This window comes from Frieseomelitta varia, unplaced genomic scaffold (assembly GCF_011392965.1).
Source record: "Frieseomelitta varia isolate USP_RPSP 00005682 unplaced genomic scaffold, Fvar_1.2 scaffold_228, whole genome shotgun sequence".
In the NCBI taxonomy this organism is placed as follows: domain Eukaryota; kingdom Metazoa; phylum Arthropoda; class Insecta; order Hymenoptera; family Apidae; genus Frieseomelitta; species Frieseomelitta varia.
Genome location: NW_025109955.1, coordinates 244,653 through 268,296, shown reverse-complemented (window position 1 = coordinate 268,296; position 23,644 = coordinate 244,653). Strand labels below are relative to the sequence as shown.

General features: G+C 26.8%; 7 protein-coding genes across 9 annotated transcripts; 3 read left to right on the top strand and 4 right to left on the bottom strand.

Moving 5' to 3' along the window:
• Positions 1-1,362: 1,362 nt before the first annotated feature.
• On the bottom strand, positions 1,363-2,448 carry LOC122527595. The gene is made up of 2 exons (XM_043651923.1): positions 2,098-2,448; positions 1,363-1,515 (listed from the first exon to the last, which is right to left on the bottom strand). Exons 1-2 carry the CDS (start codon positions 2,413-2,415, stop codon positions 1,375-1,377), a joined length of 459 nt encoding a protein of 152 aa, XP_043507858.1. The 5' UTR covers positions 2,416-2,448; the 3' UTR covers positions 1,363-1,374.
• Positions 2,449-5,628: 3,180 nt separating this feature from the next.
• Positions 5,629-6,745, top strand: LOC122527596 (dolichol-phosphate mannosyltransferase subunit 3). The gene is made up of 3 exons (XM_043651924.1): positions 5,629-5,872; positions 6,175-6,402; positions 6,489-6,745. The coding sequence occupies exons 2-3, from the start codon at positions 6,175-6,177 to the stop codon at positions 6,546-6,548; spliced, it is 288 nt and encodes a 95-aa protein (XP_043507859.1). The 5' UTR covers positions 5,629-5,872; the 3' UTR covers positions 6,549-6,745.
• An 807-nt stretch (positions 6,746-7,552) lies between these two features.
• LOC122527594 (UV excision repair protein RAD23 homolog B) lies at positions 7,553-10,314 on the bottom strand. Of its 2 annotated transcripts, none has more exons than XM_043651921.1 (6): positions 10,081-10,314; positions 9,934-10,006; positions 9,558-9,720; positions 9,174-9,350; positions 8,743-9,074; positions 7,553-8,665 (listed from the first exon to the last, which is right to left on the bottom strand). In XM_043651921.1, exons 1-6 carry the CDS (start codon positions 10,144-10,146, stop codon positions 8,376-8,378), a joined length of 1,101 nt encoding a protein of 366 aa, XP_043507856.1. In that variant the 5' UTR covers positions 10,147-10,314; the 3' UTR covers positions 7,553-8,375. The 2 variants fall into 2 exon arrangements, with proteins under 2 accessions (XP_043507856.1, XP_043507857.1); XM_043651922.1 differs by having other exon boundaries at positions 7,553-8,662; positions 10,081-10,313.
• An 897-nt stretch (positions 10,315-11,211) lies between these two features.
• Positions 11,212-14,446, bottom strand: LOC122527593 (cell cycle control protein 50A). 2 transcript variants are annotated; one of them, XM_043651919.1, is made up of 5 exons: positions 14,149-14,445; positions 13,035-13,853; positions 12,798-12,963; positions 12,190-12,246; positions 11,212-11,423 (listed from the first exon to the last, which is right to left on the bottom strand). In XM_043651919.1, the coding sequence occupies exons 1-4, from the start codon at positions 14,198-14,200 to the stop codon at positions 12,234-12,236; spliced, it is 1,050 nt and encodes a 349-aa protein (XP_043507854.1). In that variant the 5' UTR covers positions 14,201-14,445; the 3' UTR covers positions 11,212-11,423; positions 12,190-12,233. The 2 variants fall into 2 exon arrangements, with proteins under 2 accessions (XP_043507854.1, XP_043507853.1); XM_043651918.1 differs by lacking the exon at positions 12,190-12,246 and having other exon boundaries at positions 14,149-14,446.
• Positions 14,447-14,947: 501 nt separating this feature from the next.
• On the bottom strand, positions 14,948-17,826 carry LOC122527592 (ATP synthase subunit alpha, mitochondrial). Its single transcript, XM_043651917.1, has 8 exons — positions 17,642-17,826; positions 17,218-17,328; positions 16,784-17,133; positions 16,348-16,704; positions 15,871-16,252; positions 15,642-15,786; positions 15,430-15,547; positions 14,948-15,352 (listed from the first exon to the last, which is right to left on the bottom strand). Exons 1-8 carry the CDS (start codon positions 17,705-17,707, stop codon positions 15,238-15,240), a joined length of 1,644 nt encoding a protein of 547 aa, XP_043507852.1. The 5' UTR covers positions 17,708-17,826; the 3' UTR covers positions 14,948-15,237.
• A 707-nt stretch (positions 17,827-18,533) lies between these two features.
• LOC122527614 (guanine nucleotide-binding protein subunit beta-5) lies at positions 18,534-20,768 on the top strand. The gene is made up of 6 exons (XM_043651954.1): positions 18,534-18,804; positions 18,867-19,078; positions 19,174-19,310; positions 19,378-19,496; positions 19,572-19,929; positions 20,035-20,768. Exons 2-6 carry the CDS (start codon positions 18,973-18,975, stop codon positions 20,362-20,364), a joined length of 1,050 nt encoding a protein of 349 aa, XP_043507889.1. The 5' UTR covers positions 18,534-18,804; positions 18,867-18,972; the 3' UTR covers positions 20,365-20,768.
• Positions 20,769-20,894: 126 nt separating this feature from the next.
• Positions 20,895-23,375, top strand: LOC122527613 (ubiquitin carboxyl-terminal hydrolase 14). The gene is made up of 6 exons (XM_043651953.1): positions 20,895-21,064; positions 21,175-21,353; positions 21,465-21,929; positions 22,020-22,289; positions 22,368-22,656; positions 22,731-23,375. Exons 1-6 carry the CDS (start codon positions 21,049-21,051, stop codon positions 23,003-23,005), a joined length of 1,494 nt encoding a protein of 497 aa, XP_043507888.1. The 5' UTR covers positions 20,895-21,048; the 3' UTR covers positions 23,006-23,375.
• The last annotated feature ends 269 nt before the right edge of the window (positions 23,376-23,644 follow it).

The following is a 23,644-nucleotide window of genomic DNA, read 5'->3' as shown; positions in this document are numbered from 1 at the left end:
TTTTGTCGATAAGGAGGAATTTAACGAATTATGGAGTGCTGACGAACGATAAAGAGCTATCTAAAGGGAAAATTTTAGTAGCACGATAACACGGGGAACTGTATTTTCGTATTAGATATTTAAAAGATTCTAAAGTATTCTTATCATTTGATATCAATCCCAATGTTACCGATTCAGTAGAACAAAATGGCAACCATAGATGAGATATATATCTCATCTGTGTGGTAACACACATGCATTACATGTGTAGTGGTTAAATTCAAACGAAATTCAATATGAAATCACGAATAAGTCAAGAAAGAAATACTTTGTATTTGTAAATAAAACGTAGAACTATACTCGTTCATTGTAAATAATCTCTTTGAAATGTCTAAGAAAATCGAGTGGATTTATAATAAATTCATTATTCAATATTATGCATATCACGTCATTATGCATTACTATAGTTATATACTATTATGTATCATAGGTTATAGCATAAATTACAAGTTATAAACGCATACTCACGTCTGCTTTTGCTATAATGTATCAAATATCAGCGCCTATGCAGTCATTTCGTACTCCTTCAAAGCTCTACGGAATCACCCAACATTCTCTAAAATTTTGTAAAAAAAGACGTACAATAAAAGATTAGATACATATAGGATAATTAAGTGAAGTTGATAATGGTATTTAAGCACTTACAAAATAATAATGGGAAGTATTACGCAGTTAAAAGCACATACGTCTCGAACAAGATTACACATCGCGTCGCGACAACCGTACGATTTTCAATATTCGAATGACAAACGGCGCAGGCGCTCTACGAATAAGAGGAGTAGAAAGATGGCACTAATATCGTCGAACAAGAAGCGCGGTTTTTTGAAAAATTCAAATACTAATTCATATAAATTTGATTTGAAATACGATAAAAAATTTGGATTAATCTAAATTTGTACAATAATATTATAAATTAATTGATATTAAATTGAATATTAAATGATACAAAAATGCATATAAATTGTGGCATTACATTGATATACTGACATTAATTTTATCTATTATATATATTTATTGTAATACCATACCATGTATTGTTATATTAAGGATACAGGAAATCATAGATATTTATAGAAATATAAATATTTTGACATTAACGTAAAAACATTAACGTAAAAACATAAAACGTACTACAAAATAAATTGTATTTTATGATACAGAAGAGGAGATTAAAATAAAATTCAGACACGATTTTGATTAGGGTTTGAAATCCACAATCGTCTTATTTCATCATCATCATCATCATCATACATTATTCGCTTGTTACATCTATTTGATCTATTTGATATTATTACGCATTCATTATTGTAATATATTGTTATATTGTGATTCAATTTATTGCTTTGTGAGTTCACACTTGCAGAGTTCATCATTGCGTTTGAAATAGGGCAGGCAATTATCTTTGGCATAAATATCATTCTCGCTATCGAGGAAGCAGAAGGGCATATAATTCCAACAATTTGGCTGCTTTGAAAACTACGGATACAAAGAAAGAAACAAATACGAATAACTAATAAACAAAAAACTAACAAATATAGTTATAATTAAATTCGAAAGCAAATCAAATGAAGAAAGGAAGATGATACAAATCTGATTTCAAAAACTGAAATTTGTTTTATAGATTTCGTTAAAAATGAAGTACAAAGATAATATATATAATTACAGCATTTTTATAGGTTTTTTTAAAATAAACGATACATTTTATATTTGTGTGACATAGTTAATTTCGTAAGAAAAAAACAGAAAAAATTAATGATGTCATAATAACTTTTTAAATTTGCTTGTTGTCTTTTTATAATGAACGAGCTCGTACAAATAAATAATAAATATAAATATATGAGAATTGAACATTGATTTTTAAAAAATCGTGTTGTTTAATTAATCCACCTATACTTTTTTTTTTATTTATATTTTTCAAAAACAAAATAAATCACGAGTCGTCACAAGATTCTACGAAGTATCTGAAGAATTAATCATGTACTTATATAATGAAATTAAGACACGTATTAAGACATTTTGTGATAACTTCCGAGAGGTTCGTATAACAAACACAATTACCTGACAATGATCGTAAATTATCACCATTTTCGACGTTGAAACACATGTGTTCACTTTTTTATAGTAGTGACGACCAAAATCACACGGAAGTTTGATAGACATCCCATTAATAAACTCAATCAAAAAGCTCGAATGATCAGATGTTTCGTCGAGTTTCGTCACAGGTCCATTGCCCAGTACCAAAGCTTCAATTGTCGTGTTCAACTGCATTTGATCATACCTTCCGTAAGCGAAGATTTCTGGCATAGCGATGCTACTAATTAATAACATTGAGATAAGATACACCATGATCGAATGTATAATAAATCTTTCAAACATCGTGTCTTTTATTGAACCATTTATTTATGGCTGCTTCCTACTAATATAACAAGCACTTATCATCACGATAAAGTACGTATCTTCGTTTCTTGAAACATGACATAATTTTTTTAGTTTTTCTTTTTTCATCGATAACGTAAATAGAACAGTTATTAGGGACTTACGTGCTACACGTTGCGTTTATCACATTTCCTTCGTTGACGAGAATTCTCTCTCAAATTAAAAATGATATTTGATATCGGAAACAAAAATTGACACAAAGGAATTAATTTATTTCATATGTTCAATATTGATAAGGTTTGAGGATTCGATGTAGAAGCATTGTCACTGCTTGCAATTGCAATGAAAAGTTATCTCTACTGAGATTATATTTCAATTTTATTTAATATGATTAATACTGTATTGGTATTTATGAATTTATAAATTTATAAATTCGTATTATGACTATTTTTTTTTTCATTTATCAATATTTAGATATAAAATAACAGGAAATAATTTAAAAATCTTAACGAAAATGTTTTTTTGAAATAAAAGATGTATAAAAATGAATGATGTTATCGAGATTGGAAACATCGAGAATCATTTGAAGATTTTTATAAGAAAAGAAACAACTAGCAGGGATCACTTGTGCAATTGCAATCATATCAGTATTACTTTTCATTCTTCATTGATAAAGAAGTACAATAGCTAATAACATTTTAAACACAATCTTAATATATATTATTTTACATTTAAAATTTAAAAAATTAATTTATTTTATAATTCAATTGTTTTTACATAGTGCTAAAGCCAATTATAAAACCGGAATGATTTCTGATTAAATTTTGCAAAAAATTAAATATTATTTTGGGGAACGTTTCGATTTATTAACAAAAATTTAGAAATTTTTACATATAATTGATAAGTTAAATCATATATAAAAAGGAAATTAACAACAGATGCAATCATAAAGCATCATAAATTTTAATTATTCTTTTTGTTGCAAATTAAAATTCGTCTTTTTTTTATTTATTAGCTTCAGGCCTATATTTAGCCTATCTGCTGTAGTCGTACATGCTGTAACTTAAATGTAGAATACATCAGTATATACATAACAAATTACACGGTGTACATAAAAAAGGAAATAATGTATCGATATATATGAATACAAAGAAAATTAAGTAAAAAATAAGAATAATAGTGACATAAATAATGTTTTGAGCATATTCTCGAATTTTTTCTTTCTTGTAACGTTTATATTCTTATATTGTTAATTTTTATATAGTTGTCTATGATTTTCAACGGTTTGATTGTGTAGTCCCTTAAGAATTACTTAATTGCATATGGTGATTTTAAATATTTTTTTAGTTGATTTATCGTAGTTATTCTGTTTCCGGAATAGTTAGAGCAGAACCAGATCATGTGGTCTAGATCTTACATTTTGTGCCCACAATTGCAACAAAGTCAACCTTGGCTAGAGAAGAAGCAAGACTATAATGCCCAGTTCTTGCACTATTAATCCATACAGTCATGTGTATTTGATACATATCTGTTTGTTCTGGAATAGAGTGAGTCAGATTTCAGACTTTGTACAAGGCTCAGTGAATCTGTAGAGATTAAATAGAACTTAGTTGGATCTTTGTTGTTTATAATCTACTACTAATTCAACCGCTAGGTAATCTGCCATATAGACTAATACTATTTTAACCAAAGAGGTTGTGGAGATAGGTTTATTCTTTGGAATTATGCAAGCTGCTCTGGCATGGCCTGTTTGTAAATTTGGAACCATCAGTATAAATTGTTGTGTTCACTGTATTGGTTATTTAATATGTCTTGGAAGATACTGTTTGCTGCTGAGGATGAATGGGTAGCTAGATTGAAGTTTTCAATTATTACTGGTTGTTCGAATTCTGTTACATATAATTGTTGAGAATTGCACATTAGGTTTGAGAGTATTTTTAAATAGAGGATATGTTCTTCGAGTATTTGTACTGTTATTCTTACTAGAAGCTGTCTTTGTATGTGGTATTATATTTGGTAAACTTCACAGAACTAGTATTTTGTTCAGGGGTGAGAACTATTTGATATGATGTTTACAATATATCTAGATCCTAGGACTATAGTTTGATCTATAATACTGGGAATTTTAGATTCTGCTTGTATAACATTGGTTGGTGTGGTCCTCCTATAAGCTAAAGCTAAAATCTGATTGCTTCGTTTTGCAGTCCTATTTTACTTGTATGACTTATTAATAGAGCAAAAGCTAGGTATTACAGTCTTGCCTCTTCTCTAACTAAGGTTGGCTTGGTCCTGCAATTGTGGCCATAATGCAAGACCATATAATTTGGTCCTGTTCTAACTACCCTAAAAACAGAAAAAACATTACCAATCAATTTAAAAGATGTAACAAAACTATCATACATACGATCGAGAAATTCCTAACTGGCCTCATAATCAAACCGCTAAAAATCATAGATAACTATATAAAAACTAACAACATAAAAATATAAACCAAAAGAAGAAGGAAATCCGAGAACAAGCCAACAAGCTCATTATACTAATTTTAACATTAATATTTCTATTATTTTCTTTCTACTTTTTTTATCTTTTCTATTTTTTTACACTGTTGTATCAAGTCATTTTTCTTATATATATATATATATATATACCTTATCTTGTAATCTGATATGTATATATATATACCTTATCTTGTAATCTGATATGTATATATCGTTCTTGTATCTTACAAGTTTTATGTAGCAAGATTATATAGCACATAGACCAAGTATAGACCTGAGGTTAATAAAAAAAACCTTTTCCAAATTTTCATTCGCAAGAAAACCTAATTAAACGGATTATTTTGCGATCTTTGATGGTTGTATCTTCCTAATTATACCTTCAATTTCCTTCCTATATTCTATTTAACCTACACATACATACATAAAAATTCATAAAATCTACTCAATAAATCGTATCATATATATACTGAAATATTTAATTTCTCGCACAGTATATTCGAAATTTGATTCAAAATTATTCATGAACGTAGTTAAAAATACGCACAAAAGTCCCATGCCCAGTTTTAGATATAAATCTTTATTTAATCAATCAATTGTTAACAATTGTTGGACATCTCATCGAGGCAAATCACAGAGGGCGTACAAAACATTCTGATTTGTTTCTACATTGGTACTTTAAACCTGAGATACACATAAATTTTCCTTTAATATTTTATCTATTTTGTATATTTAATGATATTATTATAGCGCTGTCATATATAGTGAAATTAAAAATTTGAAATCAGATAGATTAATCAATATATACACACACGCTTGTGTTTCGTTGCACGATACATATGTGAATAGGATGTTCTTATTGGAATAATATTTAAAAAATAGTAAACAGTCTCAAAAGTAAAGTGTAATTAATTTATATAATTATATCATTATAATTATATTCCATAATATTAAAGATTGAGGTAAGATTAAGATAATATCGAAATAATTTTATTCTTATATGATTTCTTTCATTATATTACCTTATTATTTCTTTTATTCTATTATTTTTTACTCTATTATTTCTTTTTATTGATTTCAAGATGCTAATTATTTTATCATAATAATATAAATTAATTCTTTTTAACCTCAATAATTTTAACACTATATAACTTTATCTTTAAAGAATAATAAATAAATATAAAAGTTATTTATTTATGTTATATATTCATTAATAAATGACAAACGAATTAATGAATTTATATGAATATATTTTAAATTGCAGATGACAAAATTAATGGAGTGGCTTTTATTTGCTGTTCTATTTTTTAGTATATGGATTGCTCTAATTTCTGAAAATGTTAATTTACATTTTATCAAAGAATGGAAACAATTTGTCCTTTTTCTTCCACCCGTTGCTTTATTTGTATGTGGTTTATATGCAGCAACTGTTGTTTTATATAGGACTTTTACATTTAACAACTGTGAACAGGCAGCTATTGAATTACAAGAAGTAAGTTTGAAAATGCATATAATTTGTTCTATTAATATTATAGCGTATAAAAATTTTTTAATAAATATTTAATAAATTTTTTTTAGCAAATAGAAGAAGCTAAAAAAGATCTTCAGACTAAAGGTATTGTTTTAAAGTGCAAGTGAATATATTATTTTTATATACTATAAATCATGAACCATTCCATATGTAAAGGTTATATTTTTTATAATGATAAAACATTTAAATCATATGAATTTAAGGATTGTAACATAAGCAAGTATCTTTTAACGTATAGTAAGCATTAAATTTATACACATTAATAAGCTCATTGTGCTTATTGAATAAAAATAGATATCAATATAAATAGCTACTTTTTAACTTTCACAGAAATTTTAATGCGTTTATCACAAGTAAAACTTGATAAAAATCTGATCTTGTTCAATAATATTTTTATTCATAATATTTCATTATTTTTGGTGTTTTGACATAATGAAAACTACATTAAGACATTTTTATAACATAAGATTTATGTTATAAAGATTTAAGTTTAATTCTTTGCAACAAAATCTTTAAGGCAATTGCCAATTATTACTGCATAATAATAAACATTTAATCTTACAACAAAACATCAAAACATATAATTTATTTATGTAATCTGTATATTCTTACATACATATGTATGTATAATAACATGAAACTATATCCTAGTTTTCAAAATTTAACTTGTTTTAATTATACTTATGCATATAAAAAAAGGGATACTGATATATTCATTTGTGCCTAGACTCATCATTTTTATTTATTAAATATGCAATTTTGCAATAGTATTTGTTTTACATTGTGCTATATTTCTAATAAAATTTTAATATCAGTACTAGTATCTTAAAAATTCGAACGATTCCTAATAAGTTACATATTACTATATTAAGGCTACAACATATTGAATGCATTTTCATAATATTAATAATCTCATTGCCTTCACTTTTATAGAAAGTTAATTATAAATTTTCTTTATCGATTCATAGTTCTTGTAAGTCACCTTGTGTTTATCTAAGATATTTCATATATGATTGTTTCTTATTAGCTAGTTATAAGTTATTTGAGTTTTTTTTTTAGATGAAGAATGGATTGATATCGAGGTCAAAGCAAATTTAAAACAATATATGTGTATATGTTACTTAAATTTTCTTTTTTTTTTTTTTACTTAAGAATTTCTTACATTTCGTTATTTTGTGACAAATGAAATGACTTATAATGTGTTATTAATGAATAACTATTTTCACCACTTCTGTTTAAAAAATACGAGACTTTTTTATACATACATACATAGGCGCAAGTTATACGCAAGTACACACATATATACATATGCAATCATACATATACGGATGCACTTACATAATTTTTATATTAGAAAGCCTATCAAATGTACAAAATATGCTTGTCATGTGTACATACATATATTTTGAATACACATATTCTTGTCGTGTACACAAATTTATATGTATGTGTAATTGTACAATAGCTTTAACATATAAATACAACAAAGTATTTATATTTTTATATATCAATTAAACAAGCAGGCTTTCTCACATAAAAATGTAATTACAGTGTTTTATATATTCAAAAAACAAAGTTTTGCCAATGAGTAATTTTCAGACTGCAAGGATGGATTATAACACTTCTGCAAAATATTAAATTTCAATTTTAAAATAGTTAAAACATAGAGATTACTTTGAAACTAACAATTTAAAACTACAAAGAATTTAAAACATGATTTATGTATTTTCATATATAATCTTAGTAAATTTTTATCATTTATCAAATGCCGACAAAAAATTAACGTATAACTAAAGGATTAATATAATAATATAAATATCTGTGCATACTTATGTACAAAGTAAAGATGACCAGTTCAAAATAACAAGACGCCTGTGTAATTACCCACCCTATATCAGTCCTTTAACTTCTTATAATCAATAAAGTGCGTTACTTCAGTCATCGAGACTTTGTGATAGCAGAAAGTTAGCAGCAAGATTTTCGTTTTTTTCACACGCAAAATAGGCTTGTACAACTAAATGCTCCGGAAATCCTAGTGCCTTCAACCTCTCAATAGCTTCTCTATCCTGTGGTGTTACCTGAATTACAGAAGCTTCTACATCTGATCCTGTTCCTATACCTGCACCGAGACCACCACTTATACCACCAGGAGCAGTTGCTGGCGTAACATTAGATGCAGATACAGGCGTAGTTCTTCCTCCTGTACCACCAGTAGTTTCTACTACTCCAAAGTAAAATATATAACATAAGAATATTTTTAAACATATGAATGAAGATATATTTATTTTACCAGTAACTCACCAGGTTCATTAAGCATACGCACAAATGCTTCTTGATTTTGTGAAATCAGTTGTAATAATGCAGGATTAGTCTGACCAATTTGTTGTAGAACAGCATTTAATAACTGAGGATTTTGTTGAATGACTTGACGCATTTGTTGAAATTGTGGTTGCATTCTCAAAAATGCTAGTGGATGTTGACCATGATCTTGAAGTTGTTCTTGTGCTTCAAGTTGATCTTCTGGTAAATCTTCAAAAAGCTGAGCTGGTATTCCTGTTAAAAGGTACTCAACAGCCCTATCAGGATTGTTGAAACTTGCTCTCAACGCTTGTTCAACTTGTTCACGTTCGTATCTAACATAAATAAATTATATTAAATAAATAAATGATAACTTGAGAAAAATATAACAATTAAATGTCTATAATTTCTTTTTTTATTAAGCGTATACCTACCCCATATCCACAATATTGTTCACCATAGTATTATAATCTTCACCCATCAACAAGGCACTTTCAGCTTGACCTCCAACACATCCAGCAGTAGTATTTGCTTCAGATTGCTCTTGTACAGTGTTAGCAGGGTTCGATACACCCTGAACATTAGGATTTGAACTAAGTTGTGCTACTGAGCTACGGCAAAAAAACGTATATTAAAAATAATTTAATATAGTATCTGCTATTTATGTATACTATTTTTGTGATAAATTAATCTAAGAAATGAAATTATAAAGAAATAATCTTTATTATCAATAAAGAAAATTATTAGAAAATATTTCCAACTTTTGATTATTATATCTGACAAATGTTCTTTAAATGTATTTTTCTCATAGTCAATACCTAGTTGTACTACTTTCTTCTTTATTATCTGTACTTGTAGTATTTTCTTCTTCAGTCGTTGTATGGCCATTACCAGTCTTAAGTTTTGTTACCATAACAACTATAAATTTCTTTTCATCTATATTATATTCTGCTAATGGATGATCATCTGTTAATATTTTGCCTGTGAAAATAATGCTATACATTAATATATAACCATCATTATAATAACAATAACATTAATGAAAAGTAACATAATTTGAACATCTTGCATTTTTGTATATAATGGTTATTAAAATAAATTTAACGAAAAAGACTAATTAGCTTATAAATTGGCAAATACATTAAAAAATTTACAATTAAGCGAGAATAAGGTTATGTAAGTCATATCGCTCACCAGCATATATTAACTTTTGATATTTAGCAGGAAAACCTTTTTGAGTTTCGATCTTTTGTTTCAAATCTCTTACCTGAAAAAAGATATAATTAAAAATCTATTATATTTGAAAAGCTACATATTTTATATTTACTATATTATACTTACTGTTTGCGATGGATCAATTTCTACTGTAAACGTCTGCTGCTGCAAGTTTTTTAGTGTTATAATCATATTGTAAGATGAAGAATTAGTTATACGTCGTCAATTAATAAAGGAAACTTTGGAGGATCTGGTGTAATAAGGGTGGAAAGATGTTTTGCTAAAGATCTTTTTAGCGATGAGTCGGCACTGCTTAAAGCAACTTACAAATGCTTAACTCAGGGTAGTATGCAGCAGTGAAAACATATGATGACATAAAGCAGTATTTCCAATGTGAACAGTTGAATGCGTACGGTATGTACTAAAATAAGACTGAATTAGTTCAAATTAATCTAACTAATTTAATTTATATTAATTAATCTTAAATATATTTATATATAAATATCTCTATTATTAACCAAAATTTTAATTTCGATGTTATTAGATTTGATTGGTTTTAATAATAAAATTGCATAAACAAAAAAGTATAAAAACAAAATATAACTGTCACATCTACAAATTAATATCTTCACATAATTTAACTTAACAAATAAATGCAGAAAAACATGAATAAATATTATTGTGTTTCTTTTATTTATATATTTATACACTTGCAGTGACTAGAGAATAAAACTAAAAATACTTCACAATAATGTTATAATAATACATTATACATCGAATAAAAATTTAAAATGTATTAAGATACACAAAAATGGTATTGTTTTTATTTAAACATTTTACATCAAAAATATCTTTTATGTAATTCATATTAATTCAATAATAATTAACTAACTATAGTACTTATCATTTTCATTTTCTAATTAAGTTAATTTTTCAATGAAATACTTCAACTTGTTAAAATTCTACAAATGTCAAGAATTCCTGTTACCTTTTTTAATAACTTTATACCATTTTTAATAATTTATTTTAAGTATCCCAATACATATACAAGAAAAATATATAAATACTTATAATCATAATTACATTCTTGCAATATAATTATGTATATTTTCTTATACATAAATATTGTATAAGATACATATATGTCCATTTTTCATATTCTTCATAATAACAAAGAATTATGTTTCTTCTATAAATAATGATTGAAATAATAACAACAAAAATACATTGAAATATCTATTAGGAAAAGACATAAAGTGATAGACAATTATTTCATTTTTTTTTCTTTTAATATAAACTAAACTAATAATCTTTTTAAGTATGCATTTTCTAGTTAAATTAGATTGTTTTATATTGTCACTTACAAATTAAATGCAGAATATTCAGAATGTTCTTCAAGTTTTATAACAATTATGGATAATTATTCTTGATATGGTGTATTTGGAGTCACATTGATCATCTCTGTTACACTAAAAAATATATATCAAAATTATATAATGAAATAACATGAAATTAAGGATGAAATATTAATATAAAATTATTAAAGTATTTATTAAATAGCAAGCTTATTTTTATAAAAAGAGGCAAAAAAATTCAATAATTCGATGCAAACGAAATGTTTTGATTAATGAAATATATCATACAATGATAAATGTTTTATGTCTTACCTTCTAAACAGTTACATGCTGTAGTTTTAATTACTTTTATATATTGTATACTTAAATGCAAAAATATAACTTCAAATAATTAATCTAAATGTGTATAACAATATATGATAAAATATATATAAAAAAATGATATTGATTTCTATATTAATTAATTTTCTAGCTACATTACTTTAAAATAATATAATATTAACAAATATATGTATAACATACAAATAAAGTGTTTACATTTATGCAATGAATAAAGCATATTATGTTTATGAAGCAAATTATGAAAAAATTTAAATTATTAATATGAATAATTAAAATGAATTATTAATAAAAAAAATATGAATTAGTCATAATTATATGAAAATTTTGAAAAGTCAAAAATAAAAAATAGTAGATATGATACATAACTACATGCATATAGTTGGTCTGTAACTCATAAAATATAAATTAAATATAAAAGATAATCATTATGAATTAACAAGATTTAGTACATAAAAAGATATTTATCAAGCCACGTCATTTATGAGACATCAATTAATATTCTTGCAAGACAGACATAACACAATACACAAACACTTACAAGAACAATTATGGTGCCCTAAGCATACTTTGTTGCAGTCATCTTTACATTAGTTTGCTGTATAACATACATTATATAATGTTATATAAGTTTATTACTAAATTTAAATTCAAAGTATATAATAATATGAACATTGATTAAAAAATTAATTAGAACAAAAAAGTATTTTTAATTTTTGACTAAATATTTTCAACCTTTTTTAATCTATTATATCTGAAATAATATAACTGAAATTTGTATTATTTTCAAAATTGTTAATACCTTATTAGATTATAGTGATTAATAAATGCACTTACTGTCAAGCTTACCGCTTATTATCAACTATTATAAGAAAGTAAATATAATAAACTTGAAATTAAATAAATTTATTATTTACTAACTATTTTACTAATTTTTTAAAATAGCTCGATAGTAAATGCAATAATATGATGAAGGCAGATGAAAAAGATATATTTCTTTTCTATCAATATCATAAAACTTTTGTTAAAAAAAATTATTTTTGAAGCAATTGCATTTTAAAATTCTTTTAATTAAAGCTTCTTTAAGCACAACACCACTTAGTAAAAAATGAAGAAAATATATAATTTAATATGTAAATTAATCTTTACCTTTTAGAACATTTGATGTGTATTATTAATAATGTGATGCCTAACAACAAACAAATACATCCTACAACTATATAAGCAATACCAAGAAAAGGATTTTTCCCACCAAGAAGAGAAGTAGTGCTCAAAATCATTCTTTTCCTACCATCAAAGGCAGACACAGGATATGCTATAAAAAAATAAGTATAAATTTATAAAATTTATAAAATTATTTTTAACTTGTAATTTATATTTACTTACTGTAATCAATGGTAAGTGTATAATTCCCTGCTAATAGACCTTCAGTAAAACCATTTTCCGTATGATTTACTCTGCGGTATAGTTTTCTAAAAGTAGGCAAAGCAGCAGTTCTCATCCAAACAATGAGGTCCTCATTTTGAAAACCATTATTGCTTTCATCTTCTTCATCTAACTGATAAATATATTTAGTCCAATTCTTTGGTTTTGCAAAATTCTGAAATGCTTCTTTTAAATTACCCTCAGGATTTCTAAATTTAATATTTTTATCTGAGGGCCAAGCTATACCAGTTTTTAATAATGGTACATATTTCTCATGTCTTTCAGAATATAATGTTAAATTATCACTAAATAATGAATTAGCAATAGCACCACATGGTACGATAGCTTTTTCTCCATCATAAGCAAATGGTTCACAGTCTGTAGAAACAACATCACTCAATTTTCCTAATAGTTGATTATCGTCTCTTGATTTTACATATCGCCTGTGATTCTGATAGAAATTAGTCAAACCATAATACATATAAATTTTTCCATTAAAATCATATGGTAATGTGAAATTTAATTTACAACGACAAGGCTTTGAACGATCTTCTGCTATAGCATCTGCACATTTAACAGGTATTCCATTTCCACGAAATATGTCTATAGAATTACAATCTGTATAGTCTAAAATATATTCTTTAACCTGATCAGAAAAATAAAGCAATCCAACTCCAACTGGTATAAAAGCAATCCCAATTACAAAAAATGTTGGTAAAACAGTTCCAGCAGTAAGTATTGGTTGCCAAGCAGGTAAACGTTGCTGTTTAAATGCACTGTCTGTTTAAATATAAAACATTTTATTTTTATTTAAAAAATTAACTTACTATAAATATATATATTAAACTTATAATTTATATAATTATATATAATAAAGAAAGTAGAAATTAGACGACTATTTAAATAATATATATAATATTTGATATATATAATTTTAATATAAATAAGAAGGCAGTTGTTCTTTCTACTATTATATTATATTTTTTTCTTCATTTTTACATATATACGCATATATCAAATAAAACATTGCCATTGATATAACCTAACAAAGTTAATTTTCTTATTATAGACTTACCCGAAGGTTTTTTCGTTTTAGGTAACGAACTAATTTCGCTAATAGAAGTCATACTTCTTGTTAAAATAGTAATTTATTTTTTTTCGAGATTTTCAACAATTTAACACGAACATTTGTAAAACCTTCAAGACATGAATTATTTGTAAAACTTCTTTAACGACAAACCATAGATAAAACGAATAAATTAAAAATCAAACACATACACTTTGAATTAAACGTTTTATCAAATTAATAGCTAAATTAATAGTTATTTCAAAGTAGTTATATATTTATTCATTATAAATTCGTTGTATTTTGTTACGTTAAATAATTGTTAGTTCTCTATAGTTTTCTTTTCAAGGAACTTTTTTCGGTGTGGTAATCCTACGCTAGAGAACAAAATTTAATCAATGTTACATAAAAAATATTTTCATGAAAATTTTTATAATATAGAAAAAATATATTTAATAATACATCCTACTTATTGTTATATACTAATAATATTTGTTTTTGTTTTTATAGATAGATATTAAATTTTTAGAAGTCATGATAATTATTGTTTTAATTGGAGAAGAATCAAAATTTGAAATGTATAAAATATTTTTTATTTTCAAAAAATATTTTCTTACCCTATATATTTATAAATTAAGAAAAATACGTTGTTCGAGGTGAACACGTAGTTATGATAGGTCAATAGAGAAATAGGGAAGGGGAGCAAAGGCGTGAAGAAATAAGCACTTTAAATTATAGACTGAAAGCGTAATTTATTGTAAAAATAAAATCATGTACAAACTGTACAAGGGAAATAAATGACACAGACTTGAAAAAATTCTAGGACTTTATTACTCATTTTTTAACCTCTCCCATTTCTGCTATGTTGAAACTTTCTTTAGGAGAAGTATCTGTATAATTATCAAAATCGTATTCTCAATTTTGTCAACAATTAACATAATGTACATGTAACTATTGTGATTTATATGGAATTCTTTATAATGATATTTATAATGTGCAAATAGCATACATTAAAAATGCCTATGATAATGAATATTATTTGCACACATTAATTGCTCTTGCATAGCAGAGAATTATTAATTATTTTATACTGATACTTTAACCTGAGAAAGAAGCAAGGAAGTCAGTGACAACTTGCTTCAATTTTGCATCAGAAGCTTCACTAATTGTGTTGTCTTTAGCAATAGTATTTAAGAGGTCTCGTTGATTAGTTCTAAAAATATGTAAATACAAATTAACAATAAATACAAATATAAAGAAATATATTTAAATAAATATGTATGTGAATACCTAATATGGGCAAGGAATTCTTTTTCAAAAGCTGTAATTTTAGTGGGTTCCATTTTATCAAGATATCCTCGGACACCACAGTAGATAACAGCTACTTGTTCTTCAATAGCCATGGGTACTAAAAGCATTAATAAATATATAATTTTTTTTATTTTAAGTTTCATTAATCTTTTTTATAATTTAAATTTATTATGTATATTATCAATTTGTACCATATTGTCCCTGTTTTAGAAGTTCTGTCAATCTGACACCACGATTCAGCAATTGCTGAGTTGCAGCATCCAAATCGGAACCGAATTGCGCAAACGCTGCTACTTCACGATATTGAGCCAATTCCAACTTCATAGAACCAGCAACCTATTAAACGAAATATAAAGGCTATTTTATGAATGCTCTGCTAAATCTTTACATACTCTTAAATTTATTAGAAATATGTAGCACCTGTTTCATAGCCTTAGTCTGGGCAGCAGAACCGACACGAGATACTGATAAACCTACATTAATCGCAGGACGAATACCCTTATAAAACAATTCAGTTTCTAAGAAAATTTGTCCATCGGTAATGGAAATGACATTAGTGGGAATATAAGCAGACACATCACCAGCCTGTGTCTCAATAACAGGCAAAGCTGTTAATGAACCACCTCCCAAACTTTCATTCATTTTGGCCGCTCGTTCAAGAAGACGAGAGTGGAGATAGAATACATCACCAGGATAGGCTTCACGACCTGGTGGTCGTCTTAACAATAAAGACATTTGTCGATAGGCAACAGCTTGTTTCGATAAATCGTCATAAATAATTAAAGCATGTTTTCCATTATCTCTGTAAGAAAATTAGTAAAAATATTATTTGTATTATATTTAAAATTATATAAAAAATAAAATTTTATCTAAGGAAATTATTTTATATGAATATACCTGAAGAATTCTCCCATTGCACATCCAGAGTATGGAGCCAAATATTGAAGAGGCGCTGCATCAGAGGCAGTTGCAGAAACAATAATAGTATAATTAATAGCACCACTATCTGTCAAACGTTTTACTATTTGTGCAACAGTGGATCTTTTCTGACCAATAGCAACATAAATACAGTACAACTTTTTCTTCTCATCTCCAGCATCATTAAATCGTTTTTGATTGATAATTGTGTCAATAGCAAGTGCAGTTTTTCCAGTTTGTCTGTCTCCAATGATTAATTCACGTTGACCACGACCAATAGGTACTAAAGAATCTACAGCTTTAATTCCAGTTTGCATAGGTTCTCGCACAGACACCCTAAAAAAAGAAATATATATATGTAACATAAAGTTAGAAAGAACATTTAATATTCTATATAAAAAATAAATTTGAATACCTAGGAATAATGCCAGGTGCTTTAGTACCAATACGGAATCTCAATTTGCTATTAAGTGGTCCTTTACCATCAATAGGATTACCTAATGCATCTACAACACGTCCCAGCAATTCTTCTCCAACCGGAACATCAACAATAGCTCCAGTACGTTTAATAATGTCACCTTCCTTAATGTGTCTATCATTACCAAAAACGACAACACCAACATTGTCCGGCTCTAAATTTAAAGCCATGCCTTTTAACCCTGAACTGAATTCCACCATCTCATCTGCCTGAATATTTTTCAGACCATAAACACGGGCAATACCATCACCAATGCTAAGCACTCTTCCAGTTTCCTCAAGATTGGCCTATAGATTATGTAACATTTGATTGAAATTAATATTACTTACATATAAATTGTTCATTTTAAACATTAAAATTTATTGTTTTACCTTAGGGGCTGAACCAAGAATACGTTCTTCCAAAATGGAAGAAATTTCAGCAGAGCGTCGACTGCAAGATACATGGTATTTACAAGAGGCTATACTAAGGGGCCATTTGATCTGTAATATAAAATTAATAACGAGTTATTATATACTGTGAAAACATGCTACCCAAATACTTATTATATAACTTGGCACTATTCTGTTTATGTAATCTATTGCATAGAGAAAAAATTTGTGACACATATCCCAATTGTCATAAAATTTCAATAAAAGCAATTGTAATTAATAAGAGACGTTTTATTTGTCCAAAAATAAAAATGAATATAAGCAATTGCTTGTACGAGTACGTATGGTTATTGCAAGATGAAAAATGTCGGCACGTTCCATTTAAATATTTTCTCATAAACAAATTATTATTTTTTCATATTACCTGAATTGTATTATTCGGCAATTGTCTCGCAATTGAAGATACCAAACGTAAGGAGAGAAGAGCCATTTTGCTATAACACAAGCCCGTTTACCGGACTACGAATTCTAAAACGAAGAATGATCAAGATAGGGGCGAGCCGAGGAAATGTCTCGCATAGCCCCACTCTGATATCCCTACCGGACAGGAAATCGATATCCATCGACCTGCGCATAACCTCGTATCCAGATACATGTACTACTTCAGAAATTTAAGTTTCTCATATTTTTCAGCATATAAAAGATATATTATAATAGAAATTTCAAACAAATTTTTTTTGACGTATAAACATAATTAATGAACTTTATAACATATAAATTTGAATACAATAAATTTTGGATACGAGGTTACCCGCATCTATCATCGCCTTTGAAGAAACAATTGGCGCGAAATTTTAAATTTAAAATACATATTGTATAACAATTGCATATTTGTTATAAAAATAATGTTATATTAGAGCAATCATTTTTACACACATAAATATGTAATTAACGTTTGTGATTAAAATACAAACAATTAATAGATAGTAACATTAAGTATTATTTTTATAACTGTCACATATTTGTTTTCATAATGCAAAAATATATATTTAATATTTTATTTAGATTTTTTAACATATTACAAATTTCATAACTCTGTAAATTAAGAAATAAATAATTCGTTGCTTAAAGTACTATATATACCACTTAAGTATATTATGATATATACTATCTAGATCTGTAAAACTAATACAATATTATAATAATTTGAAACTTTTCTTTAATTAAATTATTAAAAGAAAATGTAAAAAATTCACACGTATGTTCAGTTTCTCTTTATAGATATCTCTTTATAGATATTTATTACTCTTACGACATTTTCTGTTCAGGTTAAGTTGATTAAACACGAAAGCATCACTGCACCGGCGCTAAAGTTTGTTATTGTTGTATTGTATTGATTATTGGTCGTAACTGCCTTTAAATGATGTATTAACATAAATTTTTTATATAATAGCAAATGAAATAATTATTGAAACGGAAGTGAAGGGAACAAAAAAAAATATATTCATGTGGAAAAATATCTATTGTTTCATTAATAACTGCATTTACACTGCAGTTATTTTTCGAAATCGATAGGTGATAGGACAGGTAACTCAATGTTTACACTTTAAATTAACAAGGAATTGTTTTAATTAAAAGTCACATTTTAGATAAAACAAAGCTGATTTGTAACAACATTTATACAAAAATGTTATTTTACCTAGTGGAACAATATACTTTCTGTTAAAAAATATTTTATATTATACAAATAGAAATATGGATTCTGCCACTGAATCAGAACATATAGAAAAATTAATAAAAGAAGCCGAAAGTTTAAAAATAAAGTTAGAAGATGAACGACAGAAATTGAATGATATTACTCGTAATTATTAATTTTTAATCTTTGTGTCATGATTTCTTGAAAATTTATAGGAAAATCAATTATAGTAAAATATAATAATTAATATTATATTTCAGTTGCTAGTGTAGCAGATAGACTTGAAACAATTACTTGTATCAATGTGAAACCACGTCGTGTGTTAAAAGGTCATCAAGCAAAAGTTCTTTGTTCAGACTGGTCACCGGATAAACGTCACATCGTATCTTCCTCACAGGTCAGAATATACTTGAAGCTTTCTATTTTAACTTTTAAAATATTCCTTAATATAAAAATGGCTTCAGGATGGTAAAATGATAATATGGGATGCTTTTACAACAAATAAAGAACATGCTCTTACTATGCCAACTATCTGGGTTATGGCCTGTGCTTATGCTCCAAGTGGTACTCTTGTTGCTTGCGGGTATTAAATGTATTTGAGATTTATAAATCAACAATTATTATTGGTTGACATGTTAAATGTATCTATTTTTTGCAGAGGATTAGATAATAAAGTAACTGTATATCCTTTGAGCCAAGAAGATGATGTATCAACCCGTAAAAAGACTGTTGCTACACATACATCTTATATGTCCTGTTGTGTATTTCCTAATAGTGATCAACAAATTCTAACGGGTAGTGGAGATAGTACTTGTGCTTTATGGGATGTAGAAAGTGGACAACTGTTACAAAGTTTTCTTGGTCACTCGAGTGATGTCATGTCTATTGATTTAGCACCAAGTGAAACTGGTAACACATTTGTTTCTGGTAGCTGTGATAAAATGGTTTTAATATGGGATATGCGGACTGGTCAATGTGTTCAAAGTTTTGAAGGACATCAATCTGATGTTAATTCTGTATGTAAAAGTTTATTTTTATTATGCATTAAAATAGATTATATTGCCAAAATAAGTTAATACTATTATAAGAAAATGATTTGCATCATGTTATGTTGAGTTTAGGTAAAATTTCATCCAGGTGGTGATGCAGTGGCAACGGGTTCTGACGATGCAACTTGTCGTCTTTTTGATTTACGTGCAGATAGAGAAATAGCAGTTTATGCAAAAGAAAGTATAATATTTGGAGCAAACGCAGTCGATCTAAGCGTTAGTGGACGTTTACTATTTGCTGGTTATAATGATTACACTGTAAATATATGGGATACTCTAAAATGTCAACGAGTTGCGTTTTTGTATGGACATGAAAATCGAGTATCTTGTTTACGAGTTTCTCCAGATGGAACTGCCCTTTCTACTGGAAGCTGGGATTCAACTCTACGAGTTTGGGCTTAATTTTAATAAAATCACATCTACTTAAAAAAGTACTAACTTGCCATATTGTTAAATAAGAGTTTCTGTGCAGTATATATATTTTAAAAATTGAGTTTCTAAATAAGAGTTTCTGTGCAGTATATATATTTTAAAAATTGTATAATGACGTTATATTTTGTTTTTAACTAAAATATTTTAAACTGATAAGATACATTAATATTGTAACATAAAAATATTATTATAATTATTATACAAACATCGTAGAAAATAAGTGGAATTAGAAATCGTGATTGTCACGATTATAACAATGTGATAGCTTAATCATTTTTAGGCTGGACCTAATTTATAGGAAATTCTGCAAATAGAATATTTAATCAGATACAGTATTATCTTGTATAAAACTTAATAAAACTTTAGTTCGTGCATATTTTATATTATTTATCATTTTTTCCAGGTATCCTTAATTTCAATTACATAAAGAATTGTAAAATAATACAAATTTTTCAATCAGCTGGTCGGTTACCAAATTGTAGTAGTGCTCTTGAATCTATATGTGCATATATGCATGTACATATAGTACGCGAATGCCTGACGGTGCACTTTATGTACGTTAATAATCGCTAGTAAAAAAAAATATATCGTAAATTAAGTTCGTCAAGTGATATAAATTTACAAAACCAAACATATTTAAATAAAAAAGAAGAAATGCCTCAATATTCGAGTATGTATTTAAAAAATTCAAATTAGATAAAAAATCTAACCTTAAATTTCTTTATTTAATTTTATATCGAACAGTTTTCAGTATTTGATATATGAAGTATTTTGTTTTAGTTAAAGTAAAATGGGGAAAAGAATTCTTTCCTAATGTTGAAGTTAACACAGATGAAGAACCAATGTTGTTTAAAGCACAACTTTTTGCACTGACAGGTGTACAGCCAGAAAGGCAAAAAGTTATGTTAAAAGGAATGACATTAAAAGATGATGATTGGGGCAATATCAAATTAAAAGATGTAAGATATAATAATGTTAATATTTTTATTGATAATAAATATATTTTATAATGTATCTTTAACATATCTAATAGTGTAAAACTTTATTTTTAATTTTAATTTTTTTTATAGGGTATTACTGTTTTAATGATGGGTTCTAAAGAGGAAGATGTACCAGTAGAACCAACTGAAAAGCCATTATTTTTAGAAGATATGAACGAATCTGCATTAGCTACTGCTTTAGATTTACCAGCTGGTTTGACGAATTTAGGAAATACTTGTTATCTTAATGCAACGGTACAGTGCCTAAAAACTGTTCCAGAATTAAGAGATGCTCTAAAGAATTTTTCAGGAGGACTCGCAGCTCCTGGTAGCTCATCACTTGTACCTGCACAAAGTATAACTGCTGCATTAAGAGATTTATATGATAGTATGGATAAAGGATCATCTTTGCCACCTGTTGTCCTTGTTCAAATGATGCATTTAGCATTTCCAAGATTTGCTGAAAAATCTGAGCATGGTGGATTTCAGCAACAAGATGCCAATGAATGTTGGACTGAGCTTATTAGAATGTTGCAACAAAAATTACCAGCAAAGGTTATTTAGTGACTCAACATTTTTAAAACTATGTTTTAAATGTTATATTTATATATAAAAATGTTATTCATATCTGTTAAATAATCATAGGAAAATCCTGTTGCCTTAGAAAATAATGGACAAAATTACAAGCCTCGTTCATTGATTGAACAATATTTCGGAGGAACATTTGATACAGAATTAAAATGTATAGAATCTGAGGATGAACCTCCTACTAAGGGAAAAGAAGAGTTTTTACAATTGAGTTGTTTTATTTCAACAGAGGTTAAATACATGCATTCTGGTCTTAGAAATAAAATGCAGGAACAAATTACAAAAATGTCATCAACTCTTGGCAGAGATGCAGTATATACGAAAACGGTAAAAATTATCACGTGATATAAAGTTTATGTTTTGGATATTGAAATTTTTATTTAATAAAGATAATATATTTTACAGTCAAAAATTAGCAGATTGCCAGCATATTTAACGATTCAATTTGTGCGTTTTTACTATAAAGAGAAAGAAGCAATTAATGCAAAAATTCTCAAAGACGTTAAATTTCCTCTTGAATTCGATGTTTTTGAATTATGTAGCAGTGAACTTCAAACTAAACTAACACCAATGCGAGAAAAATTTAAGCAACATGAGGATCGTTTGGTGGAAGAATCACGTAACATAAAAAATAGAAAAGATAAAACAGAAAGTAAAAAGAATGTCAAACAAGAACCATTTTCGTTTCCAGATGGTAATAAAATTATATAAAGATTAAAAATCAATGAAATATAAATATTTATATTATATACATTATTATAATTACAGATGTAGGATCAAATAATAGTGGCTATTACTCATTACAAGCAGTTCTAACACATAGAGGACGATCAAGCAGTAGTGGTCATTATGTAGCATGGGTTAGACAAAAACATGACACATGGTTAAAATGTGACGATGAAACTGTTAGCGCTGTAACTAGCGAAGATGTATTAAAACTTAGCGGTGGTGGCGATTGGCATTGTGCATATGTTCTTTTATATGGACCAAAAATTTTAGAAGTACCTGATACAGATGACAATGATGATTCATCTGCTAAGTAATATTCTATAATCAACACGTAAAGACTAAAACAAATGGGACACAATTTCCATCTTACATCTGTTAGACAAATGCATTTTTTTTTTTTTTTTATACAAATGAATGTCAATATAATTTCAATGTTAAGGTACTACAGAATACTATTCGTAAAATCAATGGCAGTTATTTTTTACTAAATTATAAAAATCTAATAATGCATTATATATATCATTTCTGCATAATGTGAGTACACAAAAGCTACACGTTCATTGGTTCTGTACGCTTATAAATACATGGTGATAACGAATCTTTGAATTATACAAAAATACATAATTATTGTAAACCATTAAATTGTTCTTTTATAACATTACAATAAAATTGCAATTAAAATTAGAATCATTTTTATTAATTTGTCAATATTTTATTTACATTAATTTCATTGAAAGTATGTTAAAAATATCATACGAACATATATAGTATTTTGACAATGATATGTAATGTAAATATTAAATTAACTATTTCATATTCAAGAGATATTAATATTGTTAATTATCTTTATAATTTCATGTCATTTGTTACTATTTAATGCAAAAAATTAAATATTACCAAAATATTAAAGAAGAAACATGAATAAAATTAAATTTTTGTCCCTTGTTCAAATT

What these genes read in the sequence shown, in the direction of transcription:
- LOC122527595 (XM_043651923.1), bottom strand. Translation starts at nt 2,415, where the DNA reads ATGTTTGAAAGATTTATTATACATTCGATCATGGTGTATCTTATCTCA. An exon ending in TAATTTACGATCATTGTCAG is followed by an intron (nt 1,516 to 2,097) that starts GTAATTGTGTTT and finishes TTGTATCCGTAG; the next exon opens with TTTTCAAAGCAGCCAAATTG.
- LOC122527596 (XM_043651924.1), top strand. Translation starts at nt 6,175, where the DNA reads ATGACAAAATTAATGGAGTGGCTTTTATTTGCTGTTCTATTTTTTAGT. An exon ending in CAGCTATTGAATTACAAGAA is followed by an intron (nt 6,403 to 6,488) that starts GTAAGTTTGAAA and finishes AATTTTTTTTAG; the next exon opens with CAAATAGAAGAAGCTAAAAA.
- LOC122527594 (XM_043651921.1), bottom strand. Translation starts at nt 10,146, where the DNA reads ATGATTATAACACTAAAAAACTTGCAGCAGCAGACGTTTACAGTAGAA. An exon ending in AAATTGATCCATCGCAAACA is followed by an intron (nt 10,007 to 10,080) that starts GTAAGTATAATA and finishes ATCTTTTTTCAG; the next exon opens with GTAAGAGATTTGAAACAAAA. An exon ending in GAAGAAAGTAGTACAACTAG is followed by an intron (nt 9,351 to 9,557) that starts GTATTGACTATG and finishes TTTTTGCCGTAG; the next exon opens with CTCAGTAGCACAACTTAGTT.
- LOC122527593 (XM_043651918.1), bottom strand. Translation starts at nt 14,200, where the DNA reads ATGACTTCTATTAGCGAAATTAGTTCGTTACCTAAAACGAAAAAACCT. An exon ending in TACACTTACCATTGATTACA is followed by an intron (nt 12,964 to 13,034) that starts GTAAGTAAATAT and finishes ATTTTTTTATAG; the next exon opens with CATATCCTGTGTCTGCCTTT. An exon ending in CACATCAAATGTTCTAAAAG is followed by an intron (nt 11,424 to 12,797) that starts GTAAAGATTAAT and finishes TATATTTTTTAG; the next exon opens with TGTAACAGAGATGATCAATG.
- LOC122527592 (XM_043651917.1), bottom strand. Translation starts at nt 17,707, where the DNA reads ATGGCTCTTCTCTCCTTACGTTTGGTATCTTCAATTGCGAGACAATTG. An exon ending in TGCCGAATAATACAATTCAG is followed by an intron (nt 17,329 to 17,641) that starts GTAATATGAAAA and finishes TTTATATTACAG; the next exon opens with ATCAAATGGCCCCTTAGTAT. An exon ending in GAATTCCTTGCCCATATTAG is followed by an intron (nt 15,353 to 15,429) that starts GTATTCACATAC and finishes ACATATTTTTAG; the next exon opens with AACTAATCAACGAGACCTCT.
- LOC122527614 (XM_043651954.1), top strand. Translation starts at nt 18,973, where the DNA reads ATGGATTCTGCCACTGAATCAGAACATATAGAAAAATTAATAAAAGAA. An exon ending in ACATCGTATCTTCCTCACAG is followed by an intron (nt 19,311 to 19,377) that starts GTCAGAATATAC and finishes AAATGGCTTCAG; the next exon opens with GATGGTAAAATGATAATATG. An exon ending in GGTACTCTTGTTGCTTGCGG is followed by an intron (nt 19,497 to 19,571) that starts GTATTAAATGTA and finishes TATTTTTTGCAG; the next exon opens with AGGATTAGATAATAAAGTAA.
- LOC122527613 (XM_043651953.1), top strand. An exon ending in AACAAAAATTACCAGCAAAG is followed by an intron (nt 21,930 to 22,019) that starts GTTATTTAGTGA and finishes AAATAATCATAG; the next exon opens with GAAAATCCTGTTGCCTTAGA. An exon ending in ATGCAGTATATACGAAAACG is followed by an intron (nt 22,290 to 22,367) that starts GTAAAAATTATC and finishes TATATTTTACAG; the next exon opens with TCAAAAATTAGCAGATTGCC.